The sequence below is a fragment of the Petaurus breviceps genome, unplaced genomic scaffold (assembly GCF_028583685.1).
Source record: "Petaurus breviceps papuanus isolate PSGF00001 unplaced genomic scaffold, PetGlider_PUasm1.0 91041, whole genome shotgun sequence".
NCBI classification, from domain to species: domain Eukaryota; kingdom Metazoa; phylum Chordata; class Mammalia; order Diprotodontia; family Petauridae; genus Petaurus; species Petaurus breviceps.
Window position 1 is genome coordinate 33,672,582 of NW_027187400.1, and position 19,166 is coordinate 33,691,747.

The following is a 19,166-nucleotide window of genomic DNA, read 5'->3' on the forward strand; positions in this document are numbered from 1 at the left end:
ATGTAGCAGGAGTGGGATTCCAACCCAAGTCTTGTGACTTTCCAAATCAGTGCTCTCTTCATATCTTACGGCCCAGGTTACATTCAGTTCCCAAGACTTCTCTGCAGCACAATTCTCCAACCTGAATCTATTGGCTTCCATGGGGTCATAGACTTCCCCCCAAATTGAGAGCCATCTTGGAATAGGACAAGCCTGAATATAGTCCCTATATCCATTCCCATCCATATGGGGCTCAGCCCACTTTTATCACCGCCCTGGACACTTGTATAGATCTCAATACTTTCATATTTTATATACATATACACATACACAGATATACACACGTACATACACATATGACATATATAGGCCTTAATATTTTCCCCAGAACTTTTATAGTGGGAGATGGGGCAGGGACAAGGGAAGGAGATGAGCTGGTCTTCAAACTGGTCTAGGGTGATGCCCACTACACAGTACTGACAAGAGTGAGGATTAAGTTGGAATCACAGGCTCACATTATGAGACCTCTTGATCCTCTGTCTCTGATCAGCACTGCGTCTAACCCTAGCTTGACCTACTTTATGTTCCCTGTCCATGACATTCCACTGATGATATCCATGCCTTTCCATAGGCTGTCTTGTACACCTTACATGTAGAATTCTCTACCTCCTTCCCTCTGTTTCTTGGGATCACTAGCTTCATTTGGGCTCAGCCCAAGTCCTTAAAAGAGGCCTTCCCGGATCCATCCTCTCCCTCCCCTCAGGCAATTCTAGGTCACACCTGAAATTATTTTCTATTTACTTATCTGTGGGCATTCTTTTCCCTTTACAGAAGCTGGGGTAAAGTTTTGTCTAACTTTCCCAGCTCTTTGAGGACAGATTCTTTCTATTCTTTCTTTGTAGAACTAGGGCAAAGTGTCTGGCATGCAGCAGAAAACAAGATATTCCTATTCTCTCTCCCCCTCCCTCCTTCCATTTTTCCCCACACTAACATTTCTATATCAATATTTCCTTCTGTATTCATGTCCACTCATTATTTCCCTGGATCGATATCCATCAGTCTCCCTCTTCTTTCAGTCTTTCTCAATTGTTCTGTTTCTTCCTTTCATTATCTTTCTGTCTCATCACTTCATTTGCAATCCCTCTAATAATTTTGTTTTTCTTCTCTCTCTTGTTTAATTTTTCTTCCTCAAAGTATTTCTCCTTTCTTCTTTCTGCAAACCTTCTGCAGAAAACTTCAGGGAAGTAGGTTTTTCCTTTTGTCCTGATTACCCACATAATCTAATGTCTAAAAACATCTGGCTATGAGAAAATCCTTCCTGATATCTACTGTAAAACCTCTGGGTGATATTTTAAAAGTCTTCCCCCTGGCCCTGCACCAACGGAAATGGAACTGTCCTTTGTGGGCCCCAGCAAACTAATCACCCATCTTGAAGTTTTGGGGTGAGAACTCACCATCAGGACCCTGGACAGCTCTTAGCCTTCAAACTGCGTTTCTCCAGGCTGGGTGGGATCTAAGTGTTTGCATATATGTGCATATGTGTATGCATGTGTAAATTTGGGTACAGGTATATATGTTGTGCGAAGTCCCAGAGCAATCTTAACAATAACAGTCTTCAGGAGGTTACAGAAAGGAGTCAGAACACTTACAAGGAATCGGGGGAGTTGTGTCCCCTGGTACAATGATTCCCCCAGTCCAGGGAGGGAAGAGACCACCTGGACACTTCAAGACACTCTGTAGGAGGCGAGCCTTCCGCTAGGCTGGGGCCAAAGACCCTATTAACAGCTCCCAACACTTCTACCAACCAGGGAGGGGGAAGCGCAAGTTGGAAGGGGGATGTTTTCCTCTTCCCTGAGAGAGACATGAAAAAACTGCACTCAATTTGGAATTGTACTTGAGAAAAATACTAATTATCTATCAGTTACCAGCTGGCTAGCGTGGTGAGGAGCTGAGTGCAGGAAAGGAGCGGAGGCCTCCTGCCATCCACAGCAAGTACGGGCAGCTCCGGCTAACTGAGGGCCCTGATAGCTTCAAACAAGCAGGCAAGCTCCCTGCATGCCCCATCTTGCACGGTGGTGATGTTTTCGTGCCCCTCCTGCCTACCCCTTTAAGAAAAAAAAAGCCCAGCAGGGGGTCTTCTCACAGCCAACCTAGGTGCAAAAAATCTCATTTCCAATGTTTGTCCCACCTCCACCCCCTGTATTGATAAGAGGCTAGGGAGGCCTATGGTGGGGAGCAGGCATTGGAATATTCTCATTATCTAGCTCAGTTTAAGAAACTTTGTCTGGAAAAAGCAATGGGAGACAAGTTAGAGACGAGTGTCTGTGGGTAAATCTGTGTGTGGGGAGAGGGGAGTGGTCTCATGAGCTCTGAAAGCAAGTGAACGATGAGACAAACTCACCAATATAACAAGCAGTTTGGTAATGAGCTGGGGGGTGGGTAGGGGGAAAGAAATGGAGAGAATTCATATCACTCTCTACTTTGCGGGAAGGGAGAAGACTTCCCTTCTGATGGTTTGGCACAGCTGCCTTTTCTTACGCTATGATCTGTAGGTCCATCTAGCATAAGAATGGGCCGGGACACTGTCCAGAGGTCCTCGAGGGATGCTCTGCCTTCCAAAGGAATCACCCTACTTGGTTTTTGGCCAAGAATTTTTCTGAAACCTGCCAGAGGCATGAGAGACAGCTCCTCACACAGCTTGGGAGTGGGGCAGTATTATCCCTGTACATGAGAATGATTCTCATTGAGTTGTTCACATGTCCTCTGTTACTGATGTCTGTGAGGGAGAACGGCATAGTATATACAATGGGCTAGACTGGACACTACAGGATCTGGATTCAAATCCATTCTCAGACAATTTCAAGCTCAGTGACTGTCCTTGGAAAAGTCACATAACTTTCTGTAGTCTCAGGAACTGTTTCTTTCCTGTCTCTGTGTCCCCCAAGCACATATGATATGGATAAGAAAAAAAAAAAAACTGCCTTCCCTCTCTTGATTTTTTTCTACACCTTGTTTGTACAGAGTTGTTTCCCCCATTAGACTTGAAATCTCTTGAGGGCAAGGACTGTCTTTTACACTTCTGTGTACCCCTAGTCCCTAGCACGGTGTCTGGTACCTCATAGGCTCTTACCGTAATAAATATTTATTGACTAATTGACCAAACAGATTATAGGACTTAGAGCTACAGCTAAAACAGCTGGAGATCATTTGTCCAATTTGCTCACTGTACAGATGGAGAATCTGAAGCCCAGACAGGACATTGACCAAAAGCAAAGATGCTAACTGACAAGAGTTGGGATTTGGATCCAAACCTTTTAACTCCCAATTCAGCTATCTTTCTACGCTGCCACAATGCCAGACCTTAGAAGTCATCTTGTCCCATCTTAGGGATGAAGAAACTGAGTCCAAAAGAGAGGAAGTGAGTGGTCTGCAGCCACATAGCTAAGACTTAAAATCCAGGGCCCCTGGCTTTGTCTGTGGCTCTTTCTACTGAACCACAGGGTCTCTTGTGTCTTCTTAGAACTGGGAGTCAGGAAGACATAGTTCTGAATCTTGCCTCTGATCCTACCACAGGCATGTCACAACTCTCTGGGTCTCAGTTTGCTTATCCATGAAATGGGGATAACATAGCCCTTACCCCACAGGGTCCCCACGAGAATAAAATAAGCTAGTCTAGGTAAATCACCCTAAAAACTTTAGAAAGGTATACAAATGTGTGTTGTGATGATTACCATGGACATGATAAAACCAAAGTTTTCATCTTTCCAATGAAAGTCAGAAGCCAAAGGTCCAGGGACAAGGTACTCTCCTGCCATTGCTACTAATACTTCATATTCTATCTATCAGTGGATAAATTAACTGCTTCATGTGTTTGAAAGAAAATATTGAGATGTGAGCCCATCTCCCATAGGCTCACTGAAAGCATCTGAGAGAACTCCAGGAGCAGAAAGGATGTCAGAGACGAAGAGGGAAATTTTCTTCTTCTTCTTGGTATTATCTATCAGCTCTGACTTCTCCTAAGAAGCTGTTGTCATGACAGGATTGGGACATGTTGAGGACCCATTTCCTGAGAAGGGAGGTAAGTCTTCTCTCAGTTGACTAGGGAGTGGCCATCTGAAGGGCACTGAGCTATAATCCCTGACATAATGGCAGAAACAAGGAATGAGGGAAATAAATGCCAGAGGGAGATTTCACAGTACATTTGGGAGACCCATTCATCTCCAGCTGTGAGCATATGATCAGTTAGGGGTTGTAGGACTAGATAGGTGTCTGGTATGGAGTCACACACACAGATGGGACACAAAAAAATATGAATAGGGAAAACATCCCTAAAGCAGATGGGAAACTTCCCTGACTTCCTTGGCAGACTTGTGGGTAAGTGAAGGGTTGGAGGTGGGGCAGGCCAAGTCTCTGAAAGGTGGTGGGGAAGTCTTCTTCCTCCCCCAATTCCCATCCTTGGTCAGAATGGTTTAGTAGAAAGAGTTCTGGATTTGAAATCAGAAGACTTGGGTTAAAACTCCTCTCTATTGCTTACAAAGAGTGTAAATTTGGGCTGGCTACTTCCCTTTTCTGAGAAACAGTTTTCTTGTCTGTAAAATGTAAGATGAATATAAGGCCTCCTGTGAGATAATGGATCAAATGTAGAAGGTACCTTGAACCCTTTAAAGTATTATACATGGTGTCCCAAAGGTCTTAGTGCAGTTTTAAACTTAAATTCGCTTTTTAGAGTTCATTTTTAAATTTTAATCTAATTTAGTTTAACTTAAGTTTGTTCAAGCTTAAAATTCCACTAAGGCTTTTGTTACATTGTATATAAATGGGAAGTCTTATTATTCAAGGCGCAGTTAGGTGGTGCAATGGAGAGAGTGGCAGGTCTGGAGTCAGGAAAACTCATCTTCCTGAGTTCAAATCCAGCTTCAGACTCTTTCTAGCTGGGTGACCCTGGGCAACTCACTTCATCCTGTCTGCCTCGGTTTCCTCATCTGTAAAAATGAGCTGGAGAAAGAAATGACAAACTACTCCAGCACCTCTACCAAGAAAACCCCAACTAGGGTCACAACTATTGAACACTATTGAACAACAGCAACAACATTATTATTCTATAGTCATTATCATCTGCCTTATGGAGTTCTTGTAACTGGTCTCTCTCATGTTCCTTTTTATCAACCCCTCAGCCAACAAACATTTACAAAGCTCCTACTACATGCCAGACACTGTGCCAAGCATAGAGTAACTGAAGACGGTTCCTGCCCTCAAGGAGTTTACAGTCTTTATGGGGAATACAAGAGGGATGTCCACAGATACATACAGCATAAATACGAGATGATGGGCAGTGGGACTAGCAACTGGGAGAATAAGGAAAGGTGTCTTGCTGGAGATGGCATCTGAGAATTAAAGGAGACGAAGGGACTCTAAAAATAGTGGTAATATCTGATCCTAGAGGTGATGGGAGCCATTCAAGTTTCTTGAGTAGGGGGTTAAAATGATGAGACCCACATTTCAGGAAAATCACTTTGGCACCTGTGTGGAGGATGGATTGGGGAGAAACCTGAGGGAAAGAGACCAATTAGGAAGCTATCGAAATAGTCTAATCAAGAGGTGATGAATGAGGGAAGTGGAGAGAAAAAAGGAGGCGATGATAGGAGAGATTCTGGGGAGATAAAAATGGCAAGATCTGGTAACTGATTAGATATGGGGATCTATGCCTTTGCAAAGGATGGAATGGATCCCCACCCTTTTCACCTCTACCCCTTAGAATTCCTAGTTTCTTCCAAAGCTCAGCTCACATACCACTGCCTACATGAAATGGATCCCTAGTTACTAGGGTCCTCACACTCCTAATTACTCTATCTATGTATCTATCTACATCTCTCTCTCTCTCTCTCTCTCTCTCTATCTATCTAATCTCTAGCTATCTTATATATAGATATTATTTGATTATAGATAGATTTGCTATTTATGTCTGTACCTATTGTTCCCTGAAAAAGATTCTAAGTACTTTGAAAACAGGCAAGGTCATTCCTGCCTTTGGAGGCCACCATGCCTACCTAGCACAGCGGAAGGCACATGAAAAATACTTAAATGCTTGATGAATGAATGACATGAGGTACACTGTAGTGGAAACAACATTGGATTGAGAGTAAGGAAGCCACTGGGTTGAAGCCTGCCTCTAACATTTACTAACTGTGAGCCACTAAACCTTTGTTTGCCTCAGTTTCCTCATTTATATAATGGGGATAATAACAATATCCCCCTCACAGGTTTGTTGTGAGTCTCAAACAAAATAATGGATGCAACATACTCAGTAAGCCTTAAAGAGGAAAAGGGAAGGGATCAAGCATTTATAGAGCACCTATGATGTCTGCCATGTGCATACTAGCTATGTGACCCTGAGCAAGTCATTGTACCTTGTTTGCCTCCGTTTCTTCATCTGAAAAAATGAGCTGGAGAAGGAAATGGCAAAGCACTTCCATAGTGAGTGCTTTGCCAATAAAGCTCTAAATGGCATCACAAAGAGTTGGACACGACTAAAAACCCACAATGACAAATGTACCAGGCATTGCTAAGTGCTGTACCAATATTTTCTGATCTGATTCTCACAACAACCTTGAGAGGTAGATGCCATTATTATCTCCATTTTATAGTTGAGGAAACCGAGGCAAACCGAGATAAAGTGACTTGCCCAGGATCACACAGCCAGTAAATGTCTTAGGCTGAATTTGAAGTCACATATTCCTGACTCCAGGCCTGGTGCTCTATCCACTGAGGTACCAAGCTGCTTTGGGGGCCATCTCCGGTTGTTGTGATCTATGTCTTGCCACTCAACCCAGATGGCTCTGGAGGAGAAAGTGAGGCTGGTGACTTTGGACGGCTCCACCTCATTTAAATCCAATTCATTTGCAAGTCAGGGCATCACCTTCCTGATGTCATGGTCCTCTTTGAGAAGGAAGGACAAATAACAACCACCTAACCGCTTTAAATACTATGTAGATGGCAGCCTATTAAGTACAGGGTGTCCCTAAAGTCTGGACACATAGGAAAGCCTATTAACTGTGCACATTTTCAAGAAACGAAACAAATGAAATTTTCAACATTTTATTTAATTAGCATAAATGAGATTTCATAGGAAGACATAAGAAGACATCGGAGACACATAGGAAATCTCATTATTAAATTGAATTCATCTCATTAATATGGAAAATAGTCCCCAATAGCTAATGAAAGCTTTTATTCCATATAAAATTATCATGGCTAAAAATTATACCAATTAAATAAAATGTTGTTGAAATTTTCATTCAATTTCATTTCTTGAAAATATGCATAGCTCATAATGAAATGTCCTATGTGTCCAGTCTTTAGGGACATCCTGTACAATACAAATTTCACCTCTAATTATTATTTTCATTACTGGTATTGGGTGGGTAGGGGTTGCCAGGCCTATGATTTCATCATAGAGAATTCCCAGTAAGGAAACTCTCTCCATCAAAGCTGACAAGCACCTAGTCTGTTACCGAGATAGACCTTCCCTGGTGCATTGACTTGGCTCAGGTCCCACAGCCAAGATGGAGGCAGGATTTGAAACCGGTTCTTCCTAAGTCCAAAACCCTATACCATGCTCCCTCTATATGGTAACAACTATTCTATTTGGGGTATTATTATTGCTTTTGCTATTGTCTTGGGAGCAAGTGTGTTTGGGTGCCCCCAAGAGCTGTGTGGTAGCTGCCTTCTGTTCCTGCCATTATTCTTTCCAGAGAAGGTAAGCTTCATGAGGTCAGGCACTTTGATTTTTGGTGTTTGCCCTTAGTACAGTGTCTAGTACACAGCAGGCACTTAATAAATATATATTAATTGTATTTGTGTTGGGGCAGCTAGGTGGCACGGTGAATAGAGCACCAGCCCTGGAGTCAGGAGGACCTGAGTTCAAATTCGGCCTCAGACACTTAACACTTACTAGCCATGTGACCTTGGGCAAGTCACTTAACCCCAACTACCCTGCCTTCCCTCCTCCAAAAAGCAAAATAATTTTTTTTAAATGCATTTGTTTTGTATTTATATGCACATGTTGTCTTTCCCCAACAGAATGCCTTGTTTTCACTCTTGTTTCTGAAGTACCAGGGCCTGGCGCATAGTAGGCACTTTATAGGCTCCTTGATTATTGACTGATTCTCTTCCTGAGGAAAAAGGGCTTTAGAGCTGAGTCTGAACACACACACACACACACACACACACACACACACACACACACACGACTCAGAACTCTGCCAGTCCTTTCCATCTGGACACTTTTTGGAAAATCCCGGACCACATGACAAGCCCTTTCGAAGGGATCCATCAATAATGACAGGAAGGAGAGAAAATAAGTTCAGAGCTCTCTGATATGTTTGCATTTGACCGGCTGCCTCCTCTGGCAGCAGCTGGGAAAAACACAGCTCTGAGAACCTGGCTCTCCCAATCCAGACAGCCCCGAGACACCCAACAGCACAGACATCGTGTGCTCCTTGGAAGAGAAGCCACCCGGTGTTGAATTCCTCTGGCAGTCTTTCCTGCTGTATCCCTTCCTCCCTGATGAGCTATAACACCCCTCCCCATGACTGCTTACCTTTGCCACTGCCCCTGCCCCATCCCTTATCACCTGAGAGAGCATTGCCTCCCCAGGGCTCCCAGTGGATAGAATTACAAAACAAGATAATGTGCTACATGTTCAGAGGAGGGACGTCCCGCTCCTCTGCTGGGCAGCCTCTATTCATGTCATCTGCATAGGAAAGTAGGCAAAAAGTAAGACCTGGGATGCCCCGAAGGCGATATGGGCTAATGGTCACTCCCCAAACACTCTCCCAGCTCTGCACCCCACAAGGATATCACCTGTCCTCTAAGCTAGGGGTCTCTCCAAAGCCCCAACGTCACAAAAAGCCAACGTGTCCTCCCTTCACCTATTAAGAGGGGTTTTTGCAATATAGAACCAGAGCTAGAGTTGGGAGGGCTCTCAGAGCTCACCTGGTCCAATGCCCTCATTTTACAGATGGAACAAGTGAGGCTCAGCCAGATAAAGTTATTAGGATCAGAGGACCTCAGATTTTAGAGCTGAAAGGGGTCTCGGAGACAATTTAGTTCAACCACCTGACTTTATGGATAAGGAAACTGAGGCAGAGAGGAAAAGTGACTTGTCCACATAGCCAAATGTATCAGTAAACACGACCAAAGCAAAACTTGAAGCCAGCTCCCCTAACTCCAGAGCCATCACTGTTTCCACCTTAGCATGCTAATAAGCACCAAGTGATTCCAGAATATGGAACTCAAGCTGAGAAGGGACCTCGCAAGCCACAGAGTTAACGTCATCCCCGTGAGTGCTCCCTCAGCCTCTTCCTGAAGACCTCCCAGGAAAGAAAGCTCAGAAAAGCCCACTGAATCTCAGCACATCACAGTTGGGAGGGATGTCTAAGGTCATCTCATCCTATCTAGACCCCGAAGGAACCTCTACGGGCAATGTATCTGACAAGTGGGCAACGAGTCATTTCTTGAAACCCTTCAGTGAAGAAGAACCCACTTGGTTCCTCAGGCATAAAATATAAATGTGTGTGTATGAGTATACATATGTATATACATAACATAGAAATATATATATATATATAAATTATAATAGCTATGTGACAGGCATGGTGCTTTACAATTTTTGTCTCATTCTATCCTCACAACAACTCTGGGAGGTAAGTGCTATTATTACTACCCCCACTTTACAGATGAGGAAACTGAGGCAAACGAGGCTTAAATGACTTTCCCATTCCACCTTCAACAGTTCTACTAGTTAGGAATCTGTTCCTCTTAAATCTTCCCACCTCTCAATTAATTCCTTTGGTTCTAGCAGCTTCGAGACAGAGGGAACAGCTATCCCGGCTAACTGCTTTCATCATATGCTCCCTACGTTAGTCTTCTCAGCTGTGGGACTAAGACAGGACTTTCCTGCTCTCCCCCTCCTCACTGTCCCAAGCAGCCGCTGAGGCAGAAGGACCGAATTGAGGCTAAGCTGGCCAACAGACAAGTCTGCAGCTGAGATTTGATAATGCTTTACTCGCACAGACGATGCTAGAGTTCCTAAATGAATCCTGACCCCTCCTCCTCGTCCGGGAATGCCCAAGAGAGGCACCAGTGGAGGGGAGGGAGGGGATACAGAGGGAGGGATCCAAAGCGGGAGATGAAGAAGGGGAAGGACGAATCAACTCACTGTCCAGGTAGCTGACTTGGCGGTGCTGGACTGCTGGAAAGTGACCTCAAAGTGATGGGGGCCAGGGTAGTCCGTGTTGGAAGGGATGACAGGCGCGGGGGACATGGTGTCAAACGTCGAGCTGGGCTGGGAGTAGGGAGAGTGTGTCGGGACGCTGGCAGAGTGCTCTGGGTTGTAGGGGCTGGTGGAGGCCGCTCGGCTGCCGCTGTTCTGATCCATGGTGTTGGTGAGCAGATTAAACTGGGACTGGAGAAGGGAAAAGGGGGAGGAGGGAAGGGGGGGTGGTGAAAAAAACACACACAGTCAGTTTAGGAGAAATGGAAACATCAGCTACCCTTCTTCGGGACCAGAGGTGTCCTGTTACAGACTTCTTAAAGGGCCAGCCAACCTCAAGTCATCCCAAATATTTCCTTAGTTCTCTCCCCACCTCCCTAACCCTCCCCCCTCCCCATCCAACAGGTCACTACTTGCATGAAGGGATAAACTGACATGTTCACCTCACCCACTCTATCAGCCTTCCAGGTGCCAAGTTTTCGGGAAATCTAACCAAGCATTTAACGGGGTGGAAGAGAAGAGACCAAAAAAAAAAAAAAAAAGAGGCAAATGCTTTGCTAGCTCTGAGGGAAACTGTCTGGTGAACAAAACATCCCCGTCCCCTTCCGTTATCTCTCCTCTTCCCCAGAGCTGTCAGAAGATAGGTATCAGCAGCCTGGATCATCCCACTTCCTCGCCCCTCCTCACCCTGCCCCTCTCTCTAAGAAGCCCAAAGCACTAGGCGAGTACTGCCTGGGGGAACCCCTGCCACCCAGGGGTAGGGATGGAGTGGGATAGATTAATGTGCCCATTTGACAGATGGTGGGAAAAAAGTGTGCAGAGAAGCTTGCCTGATGTCCCCCAGCAAGCCAATGGCACAGTCTATGGACTAGACCTCAGGTCTATCTTGACCAAAACCCGTGAGATGCATTAGCTAAAAGGGCCCCTAGAAGCATCTAACTCAACCCCTCATGTTCACAGATGAAGAAACCAAGCCTCAGAGAGATTCTGGGTCTTGCACAAGATCACACAAGAAGGATGCCTCTGAAGAGGGATGTGAACCCCGCTCTTTTCCTCCAAAGTAACAATCACATAGCTCTCAAAATGTCAGGAACTGAATGCTCATGCCTCTAAGGGAAAAGGAGGGAATAAGCATTTATATGTACTAAGAGTTTTTATAGATATTGCCCCATTTGATACTCATAATTCTTAGAGGTAGGTGTCACTATTACCCCCATTTCACAGATGAAGAAAATGAAGCAGGCAGAGGTTAAGTGACTTGCCCAGGGTCACACAGCTAGTAAATGTCTGAGGCTTCATTTGGATCCGAGTCTTCCAGACTCCAGGCTCAGCCTCTAGGGGAATCTCACAAGAAATATCTAGAAAAGGAGAAGCCAGATTGTGAAGGGTTTTAAAATGCCAGTCTAGGGGGTTATTTTATCCTAGAGGCAGTAGGGAACCTTTGAACCTGCTTGAGCTGAGGGTTGGCATGGTCAGGGAAGTGCTTTAAGATTGTCTTGGCAGCTGAATGAAGGATGGATTAGAGGGGAAGAGAGAGACTAGAAGCAGTAATCCAGAAGAAAGATAGTGAGAGTGTTCAGAGTACATCTAGATCCCCAGTGGTGTGAATAATGGATCCTATGGCCAGACAGAGTTAAATTAGCACAATTGAAAGTCATAATCATATAAAAATATGGCCATTAGTTCCAGCTCATATAGAAATATACTGTGCAAGTTCAAACAGTGAAAGACTGTACAATTTGAGAGAAGGGGACAGGTCAGAGAGGTGGTCGGAATGATCCGAATGTGTCTCCCCTTTCCAATCCATCCCTCACCCCTCAGAGAACGTGGAAAGGTAGGCTCTGGGGCTACCTTCTATGTGCAGCCTTTCCTGATTCCCCCCAGCTGCTAGTGTCTTGGACAAATCACCTCCCACTGATTTTTTCTATACTTTATGTGGGTGTGTTATTCCCTCCTAAGAAATGTAGGCTCCCTTTACTACCCAGAGTCTGATACAGGGCTTAGAACATGGCTGGCATATAATCAATGCACGCAGACTAATTGATTGGAGAGACATAGACTTTGGGTGGCTATGGGATTCGATGGACAAATGTCACAATCAGAGTGAATCAGTCGCTGGCTGAGCCTTCTGTGGAGATGAGAGAAAGGGAGGGCCCACTACCCTTCCCTAAGCCTCTGTGGGTCTCCCCCTCACTCCCCACCAGATCACCTGTATACTCTCTACCAACTGCATTCAATTCAGTGCAACGTTTCTGTGGAGTGTCTGCCAAACTGGCAGCCCTGTGTTCAGATATGCCATGAGGGATTCCCTTGGGTCCTCTTCAATCTTCCCATGCATTAGACCCAGAAGGGCTGACCAAGCCACATGGCTTCAATGATTTTTAGTGAGTGTGTGGTCCTTGGTCATAGAGATGTGAGACATAATAAATAATGTACTCAGGCCCACCCATATAAACCAGTGACTCTAAAAGAAGGAGATCATACTCAGGTCATTAATAACGCCAACCTCAATAGCAAAACTCCATTAAGTCCAAGGAGCTACACTTCAGAACTGGAGCTGGAGAGAGCCTAGCACCGTGAGGAGCTTCACCTAGAAAGTTTCATCAGGAGAGGAACACCTGGAGAGCTTAGGATCTGGAGAGCAACTCCTGATAAGCTTAGAAGCTGGAGAGCTGCACCAGCTGAACTTAAAACCTTGAAAGATTCACCTAGAATCTATATCTAGAGAGTGACACCTGGAAAGCTTAGCACCTGGACAGCTTAGTAACTAGAGAACATGAACCTTGAAAACTTCACTCAGAGCTTCTATCTCTAAAGTGACATTGGAAAGCTTAGTACCTAGAGAGCACAGAACCTTGAAAGTTTTACCTAGAACCTCTGTCTCTAGAGTGACACCTGGAAAGCTTAGCACCTAGACAGTTTAGTACCTAGAGAGCACAGAACCTTGAAAGTTTCACCTAGAACCTCTATCTCTAGAGTGACACCTGGAAAGCTTAGCACCTAGACTGCTTAGTACCTAGAGAACACAGAACCTTGAAAACTTCACCCAGAGCTTCTATCTGGAGAGTTACATCTGGAAAGCTTAGCACCTAGAGAGCACAGAACCTTGAAAGTTTTACCTAGAACCTCTATCTCTAGAGTGACACCTAGAAATCTTAGCACCTAGACAGCTTAGTACCTAGAGAGCACAGAACCTTGAAAGTTTCACCTAGAACCTCTATCTCTAGAGTAATACCTGGAAAGCTTAGCACCTGGAAGGTGATGCCCAGGGAGCTTAGTATTCAGAAAGTTATACCTGGAAAGTGAAGCTTGGAGAGCTTAGTACCTGGAGAGCTGAATCTAGACAGCTGCAACTGAAAGCTATACCTAGAGAGACGCACCCAAGTGACACCCAACAAGCTAACTCCTAGAGAAGATAGCACCTGGGGAATGACCCCTGGAAGGTGACACCTGCAGAGGTAATCAGCTGTAGAACAGGACCTATACTTCACCTCGAGGCAGGCATGGGCACTGTGATGGTGCTGTGGATATAGCTCTAGGCCTGCAGTCCGCAAGACCCAAGTTCAAATCCAGCCACAGACACTAACCACTTTTGTGACCCAGGGAGCTCCCTTCCCCTTGGCCTGCCTCAGCTTCCTCATCTGCAGAATGGGAATACTAATAGCACACGCCTCCTGGGGTTGCTGTGAGGAGCAGAGATACAATATCTGTAAAGTGCTCATCACGGCACCTGCCGCATTGTAGGGGCTTCATAAAAGCTTATTTTCTTCCGTTCTACACCTGGATAACGACACATGGAGAGTCTAGCAAGTGGAGCATTGGATCAACACGGTTACACCTGGAGAACCACACCTGTCAACATGTGTGCTTCTTGAGTATTTATACAGGGGAAAAGTTATCTATGTATACACACACGCATGCATATGTGTATACATGCACAAGATGTACTGTAATGTGTTAGCATGTTGTAGACTGTATGTTACATGTTCATTTATTACACACACATGCATGTGTATTTCTGCATGTGTGTATATGTATATGTGCACTTCAACACATACACACACTCAGATTTTCCAGATCTTGACCCTGTCCTTGGGATCAGCGGGAACCCGTCCTAAAAAGATATAAAACAGGACTGTGTAATTTGGAGCTGGAAAGGACCTAATTGACGATTAAGTCCAACTCCTTCTCCTCCATTCTGCAGATGTTAAAACTGATGCCTGAGTGGGTAAGTGACTTGCCATACAGATAGCAAACAGTTTCTTGCTGCTGTTGAGTCACTTCAGTCATGTCCGACTCTCCATGACCCTAGAATGGTCTGCCATTTCCTTCTCCAGCTCATTTTACAGATGAGGAGACTGAGGCAAACAGGATTAAGTGACGTGCCCAGGGTCACACAACTAGGAAGTGTCTGAGGCTGGATTTGAACTTGAGAAGATGAGTCTTCCTGACTCCAGGCCTACCACTCACTCTGTGCGCTATGGTGCCAGCCTAACTGCCCCAAGTAAACAGTAGAAAAAAGATTTGAATTCAGGTCCTCTAAGACTGATATTTTATGTTCTAGGGTCCCTTTCAGCACTGACATTTTGTGTTCTGAGGACTATTCCAGCTCTGACACTCTATGATCTGCAAGATTCCTTTATTCAAGATAAACCTATCAGGGTGGCTAGGTGGCACAGTGAATAGAGCACTGGCCCTGGAGTCAGGAGGACCTGAGTTCAAATCCAGCCTCAGACACTTAACACTTACTAGCTGTGTGACCTTAGGCAAATCACTTAACCCCAATTGCCCTAATTTAAAAAAAAAAAGCAAAAAAAAAAAAAAAGATAAACCTATCAATACTGTGGCCATCCTCTCTTCAAGCTTTACAATACACCCAAGCGTACCCAGGATACTACCAGTTCATTCTTTCCAGCTCCCTTCTTGCTGGTATGTTTGACTATGCTTGGGATATACTCATTCTACCTTGGGATAGGACTACCCCAACTCTGCTGGAGATAACTCACTGGAAACCTTTCCAGGGCGGCATGAGTTGACCAGTATGTTTCTGGATTACATTAATCTCTTGCTTGATGGCCAAATCCTTGGCCAAGATGAATTCCCAAAGGGCTCCAGTCCCTAATCTGCCCTAGGCTGAATCCAGTCTTTATTTGCTGAAGCCACTTCCTCAAATTCAGATTTAGAGTTCAAATCAGAACCGTCGGAAAAGTGTGAATTCACCTAGGTCAGGTTTCTGATCACCGATTTATACGGGCCCATCTGACTTAAATAGCCAGCTTCTGAGTTAGGTCAGTAAGAAGACCAACCGCCCACTGAGCAGATCGCTGCTGACTGAGTTCCCAACAATGGCCGCTAGAACCCTGTAGTTGGGGACTTTAATTAGAACAAAAGGTTCAATGCAATGGGCCAACCCCAAGCCTGAGAAGAGGTAAATTCACAACTCATCAAAGGAAAAAGATGGGCTAGGAGTCACAGTATGCAAAGTGCTGGGCCTGGAATCATGAAGACTCGAGTGCAAATACAGTCTCAGACACCAGCTGTGTGAACCACCTGTCTGCCTCAGTTTCCTCAACCATAAGGCTGGGAACATAGTAGGCACTTGACAGATGTTTGCTCCCTCCCATCCGTCTTCTCCTGGGGCAGGCCAATACACTCACAATAACCCTTCGAGGGAGAAAATACGTTTTCCAGATGGGAAAACTGGGGCACAGAGGCTTGCATATGGTCGCACAGCTAGTATCAGACCCAGGGCTCAGACTCAGTTTTCTTTTTTTTTTTTTTTTAAAGCAACCGGGGTTAAGTAACTTGCTCAAGGTTACACGGCCAGTTATTATTTCTGGGTGTGGTGCTGAGTATCTGAGCCCGGATTTGATCCAGGTCATCCCGACACTGGAGACAGTGCTCTTACTTGCTGAGCCACCTGGCCGCCCCTCAGACTCAGTTTTCTTAATTCCAAGATGAGAGATCTTTCCTGTGAACTACACTGCGGTTATGCCACTCTCACTCAAGCCCTCTGCAAACTAGAAGACCGCATTAAATGATTCACAGTCACAAGATTTGAAAGCTGAAATGAACCTCAGCTCCCATCTAGTCCAAACATCCATGAAAGAAATCTGCTATCCCAACGTAGAGGACAAGTGGCATCCAGTTCTAGGCATGAGAGAGAACCCACCACCTGGTCTCTGGACTTCCCCTTTGACCTTCAGTCTCTTCCTCTATAAAATGAGGGGCAGGATGTGATGGCTCTCCATCTATGACCCTATGACCTCCTGAGTCAGAGCTCTCAGATTTTGGACAGTTCTCCTGGTTTCTTCCTGAATTAATTAAACGTGGACCCATGGTTTCTGGCTCTGACCTTTGGGGCCAAGGAGAACAGATCTAACCTTTCTTCTACATGACAGACCTTCAAAGACGAACAGACATCATGCCCACCCAATCTTGTGATTGGGTGGTCATTCTGGGGTTCCATGCAGTTTGTCGAGGCAGAAGGTTCTCTCTGATCTCTTTCTATCTAGAATGTTCTGGATGAGAAGCTCCAGGCAGAAGGGGTGGCAGCATCCTATATTTCTACCATCTCAACCAAATGACTCAACCCAGTCAGTCCCTAGCACTGTTCCATGTAGGTGGGAGGGGAGGGTTTGGGTTGACTAAGCTGAAGGAACAAATCACAGGTCAGACAGTGATGCCAAAGAGTGGGTCTGAGATCCGGAAGAGATTCCTTTCCTGTTACACAGCTGGCCATGCTCAGGAAGAAGCACCCCCCCCCAAACACACACACACACACACACACACACACACACACACACACACACACACACACTCTAGCCCCTTCCCTCCTGCACACACAGACACTCACACATTCCTGAGGGTGTGCTGGTCTCTTCATCAGCCTCTCCCCACCCTTGGCAGCTCCTCTACATTTCACATGGGTTAGTCTACACACAATGGGGTCAAGAGTCACAGTCCTAAAGCCTGGGCAGAGAGGATGTGCTCTGTGTCTCTCCCACACCTCTCCCCCTCTCTTCATTCTTCTTCCTTTTATCTTTCCTTTTGTGGAAGACTCGCACCTTTTCAGAAGAGAAGCATAACCAGCTGGGGGCTTCTGTGACATTCAGCCTATTCCCAGAATCCACAGTTTTCAGCTAGAGTTAGGCTACTAGAAAGGGTCTTTAAATCCACAAATGGTGAGTTGGGAAACCAGCGTCTGGCACAATCTTTCTATAGAACCCCTGGGAATTCATTTCCCCTTCTCTGTGCCTCTTTTTTTCCCATCTGGAAAATGGGGGCATTGGCCTAGATGACACATCCAAAGTCCCTTTCAGCTCTAACATTTTACGACTCTCCAATCTCCAAGCCAAATCTGAAGCAAAATGAAGAGGAACTGAGGAAAAGGGCACCACTTCTGAAGTTGTAGGATTCTGGAGTTGGAAGGGACTTTAGAGACCCAATCCAGGTCATTCATTTGATTAGCAACATCTTATAGGGGAAAGAACATTGGACATGTAGTCAAGAAGGCCTGGGTTCAAATTCAGTCTAAGACACTTAGCTGTGTGCTTTGCAACTCTCTTAAGTTTTCTACTACTCAGTTTCCCCATCTGTAAAATGAGGGGTTGAACTTAATGGCCTGTGAAGTTTCTTCCAGCCCTATATTTATGATACTATGAAACTGGGGCACCAGGAAGTTAATTGACTTACCCAGGGTCATATAGGAAATAAGTAGCAGCAAGGCCAATATCATGACTCTTAAATTCAAGGGTCCCTACACCTACATCTTTTCCCATGACCAATCCTGTAGAAGCACCAGCCCTCTCAGGGACATTCACTACTTCTGTCTCCATGCCTCAACAGCCCTCTTTGCCCTCCTTCTTCCCATGACCAACCAGTGACTGGGGAAAAGACATTTTTACATCCCACATGACATAAATTCATACCTGTATTGTCAAAATTAGAAAAAACTTTTTTTAAAAAAAAAGCCCATAACAAGAAGTCATTTCTGATGCGCAAATTTGAATCACAATCACAGAATCTTAGAATCAGAAGGGACTTTGGAGGCCATCCAGTGCAACCTACTCCTGAACAGGAATCCTCTTCAAAACATACCCATCAAATGGTCATCTCCAAGTCTTTGCTTGAAGACCTCCAACGAGGAGAGACTCACTGCCTCCCAAGGCAGCCCATCCCACCTGGAGGCAGCTTCCATTGGCAGGACATTATTTGTTTTTTGTTTTTTTTCCCTCTTCCATCAAGTCTAAATCTGCCTTTTTGCAACTTCCACCCACAGCTCCCAGTTCTTCTCCCTGGGGCCAAGTAAAGTAATCCTTCTTATACATGACAGTTCTTCAAACACTCAAAGACAGTTATCACGGCTCCCATTAAGGTGAAATGTCTCCAGTTCCGGCAGCCACCCAGTGCCCCTGTGGTCTGCCCTCAATGTCCTGTGCCATTCTGACACCCTTTCTCCGGACACTCTGCAGCTTGTCAACATCCTTCCTAATATGTGACACCCAGAAACGGATGCAGCTCGAGTACCTGATGGTCCAGACAGACTGAACTTCCGGCAGGCCCCAGAAGATCACCCTGTATCTCCTGTCTCCTTGCATTCACACATTCATTTCTGGAACATCCTCCCTCCTAACCTCAGCCTCTTAGGAACCCTGGCTTCCTGTGAGGTTCAACTTAAGTGCTATTTCCTACAAATGGCCTCCCTTCCCATCCCCCAGCTGATAGGATATCTTCTTGTCAAAAGTCTTTGTATATGTTTTGTATTATGTAGTTCCCCTTGCTCCCTAAACTGCATCCTCTTTGATGACCTGGTCTGCTGATATTTAGTAAATGAGGAAGGAAGGAAGGAAGGAAGGAAGGAAGGAAGGAAGGAAGGAAGGAAGGAAGGGAGGGAGGGAGGGAGGGAGGGAGG

General features: G+C 45.3%; 1 protein-coding gene across 4 annotated transcripts in view; it reads right to left on the reverse strand.

The window, feature by feature from the left end:
- The window catches only part of TP73 (tumor protein p73), a 223,245-nt gene that overhangs the window by 69,214 nt on the left and 134,865 nt on the right, over positions 1 to 19,166 (reverse strand). For 3 of the 4 annotated variants that reach the window (XM_069078306.1, XM_069078307.1, XM_069078309.1), the window contains exon 4: positions 10,199 to 10,444. The exons of the other annotated variant lie outside the window; for it this stretch is intronic. In XM_069078306.1, the coding sequence (XP_068934407.1) occupies positions 10,199 to 10,444 (246 nt within the window). The remainder of the gene's footprint in view (positions 1 to 10,198; positions 10,445 to 19,166) is intronic. 4 annotated transcript variants of the gene reach the window in all.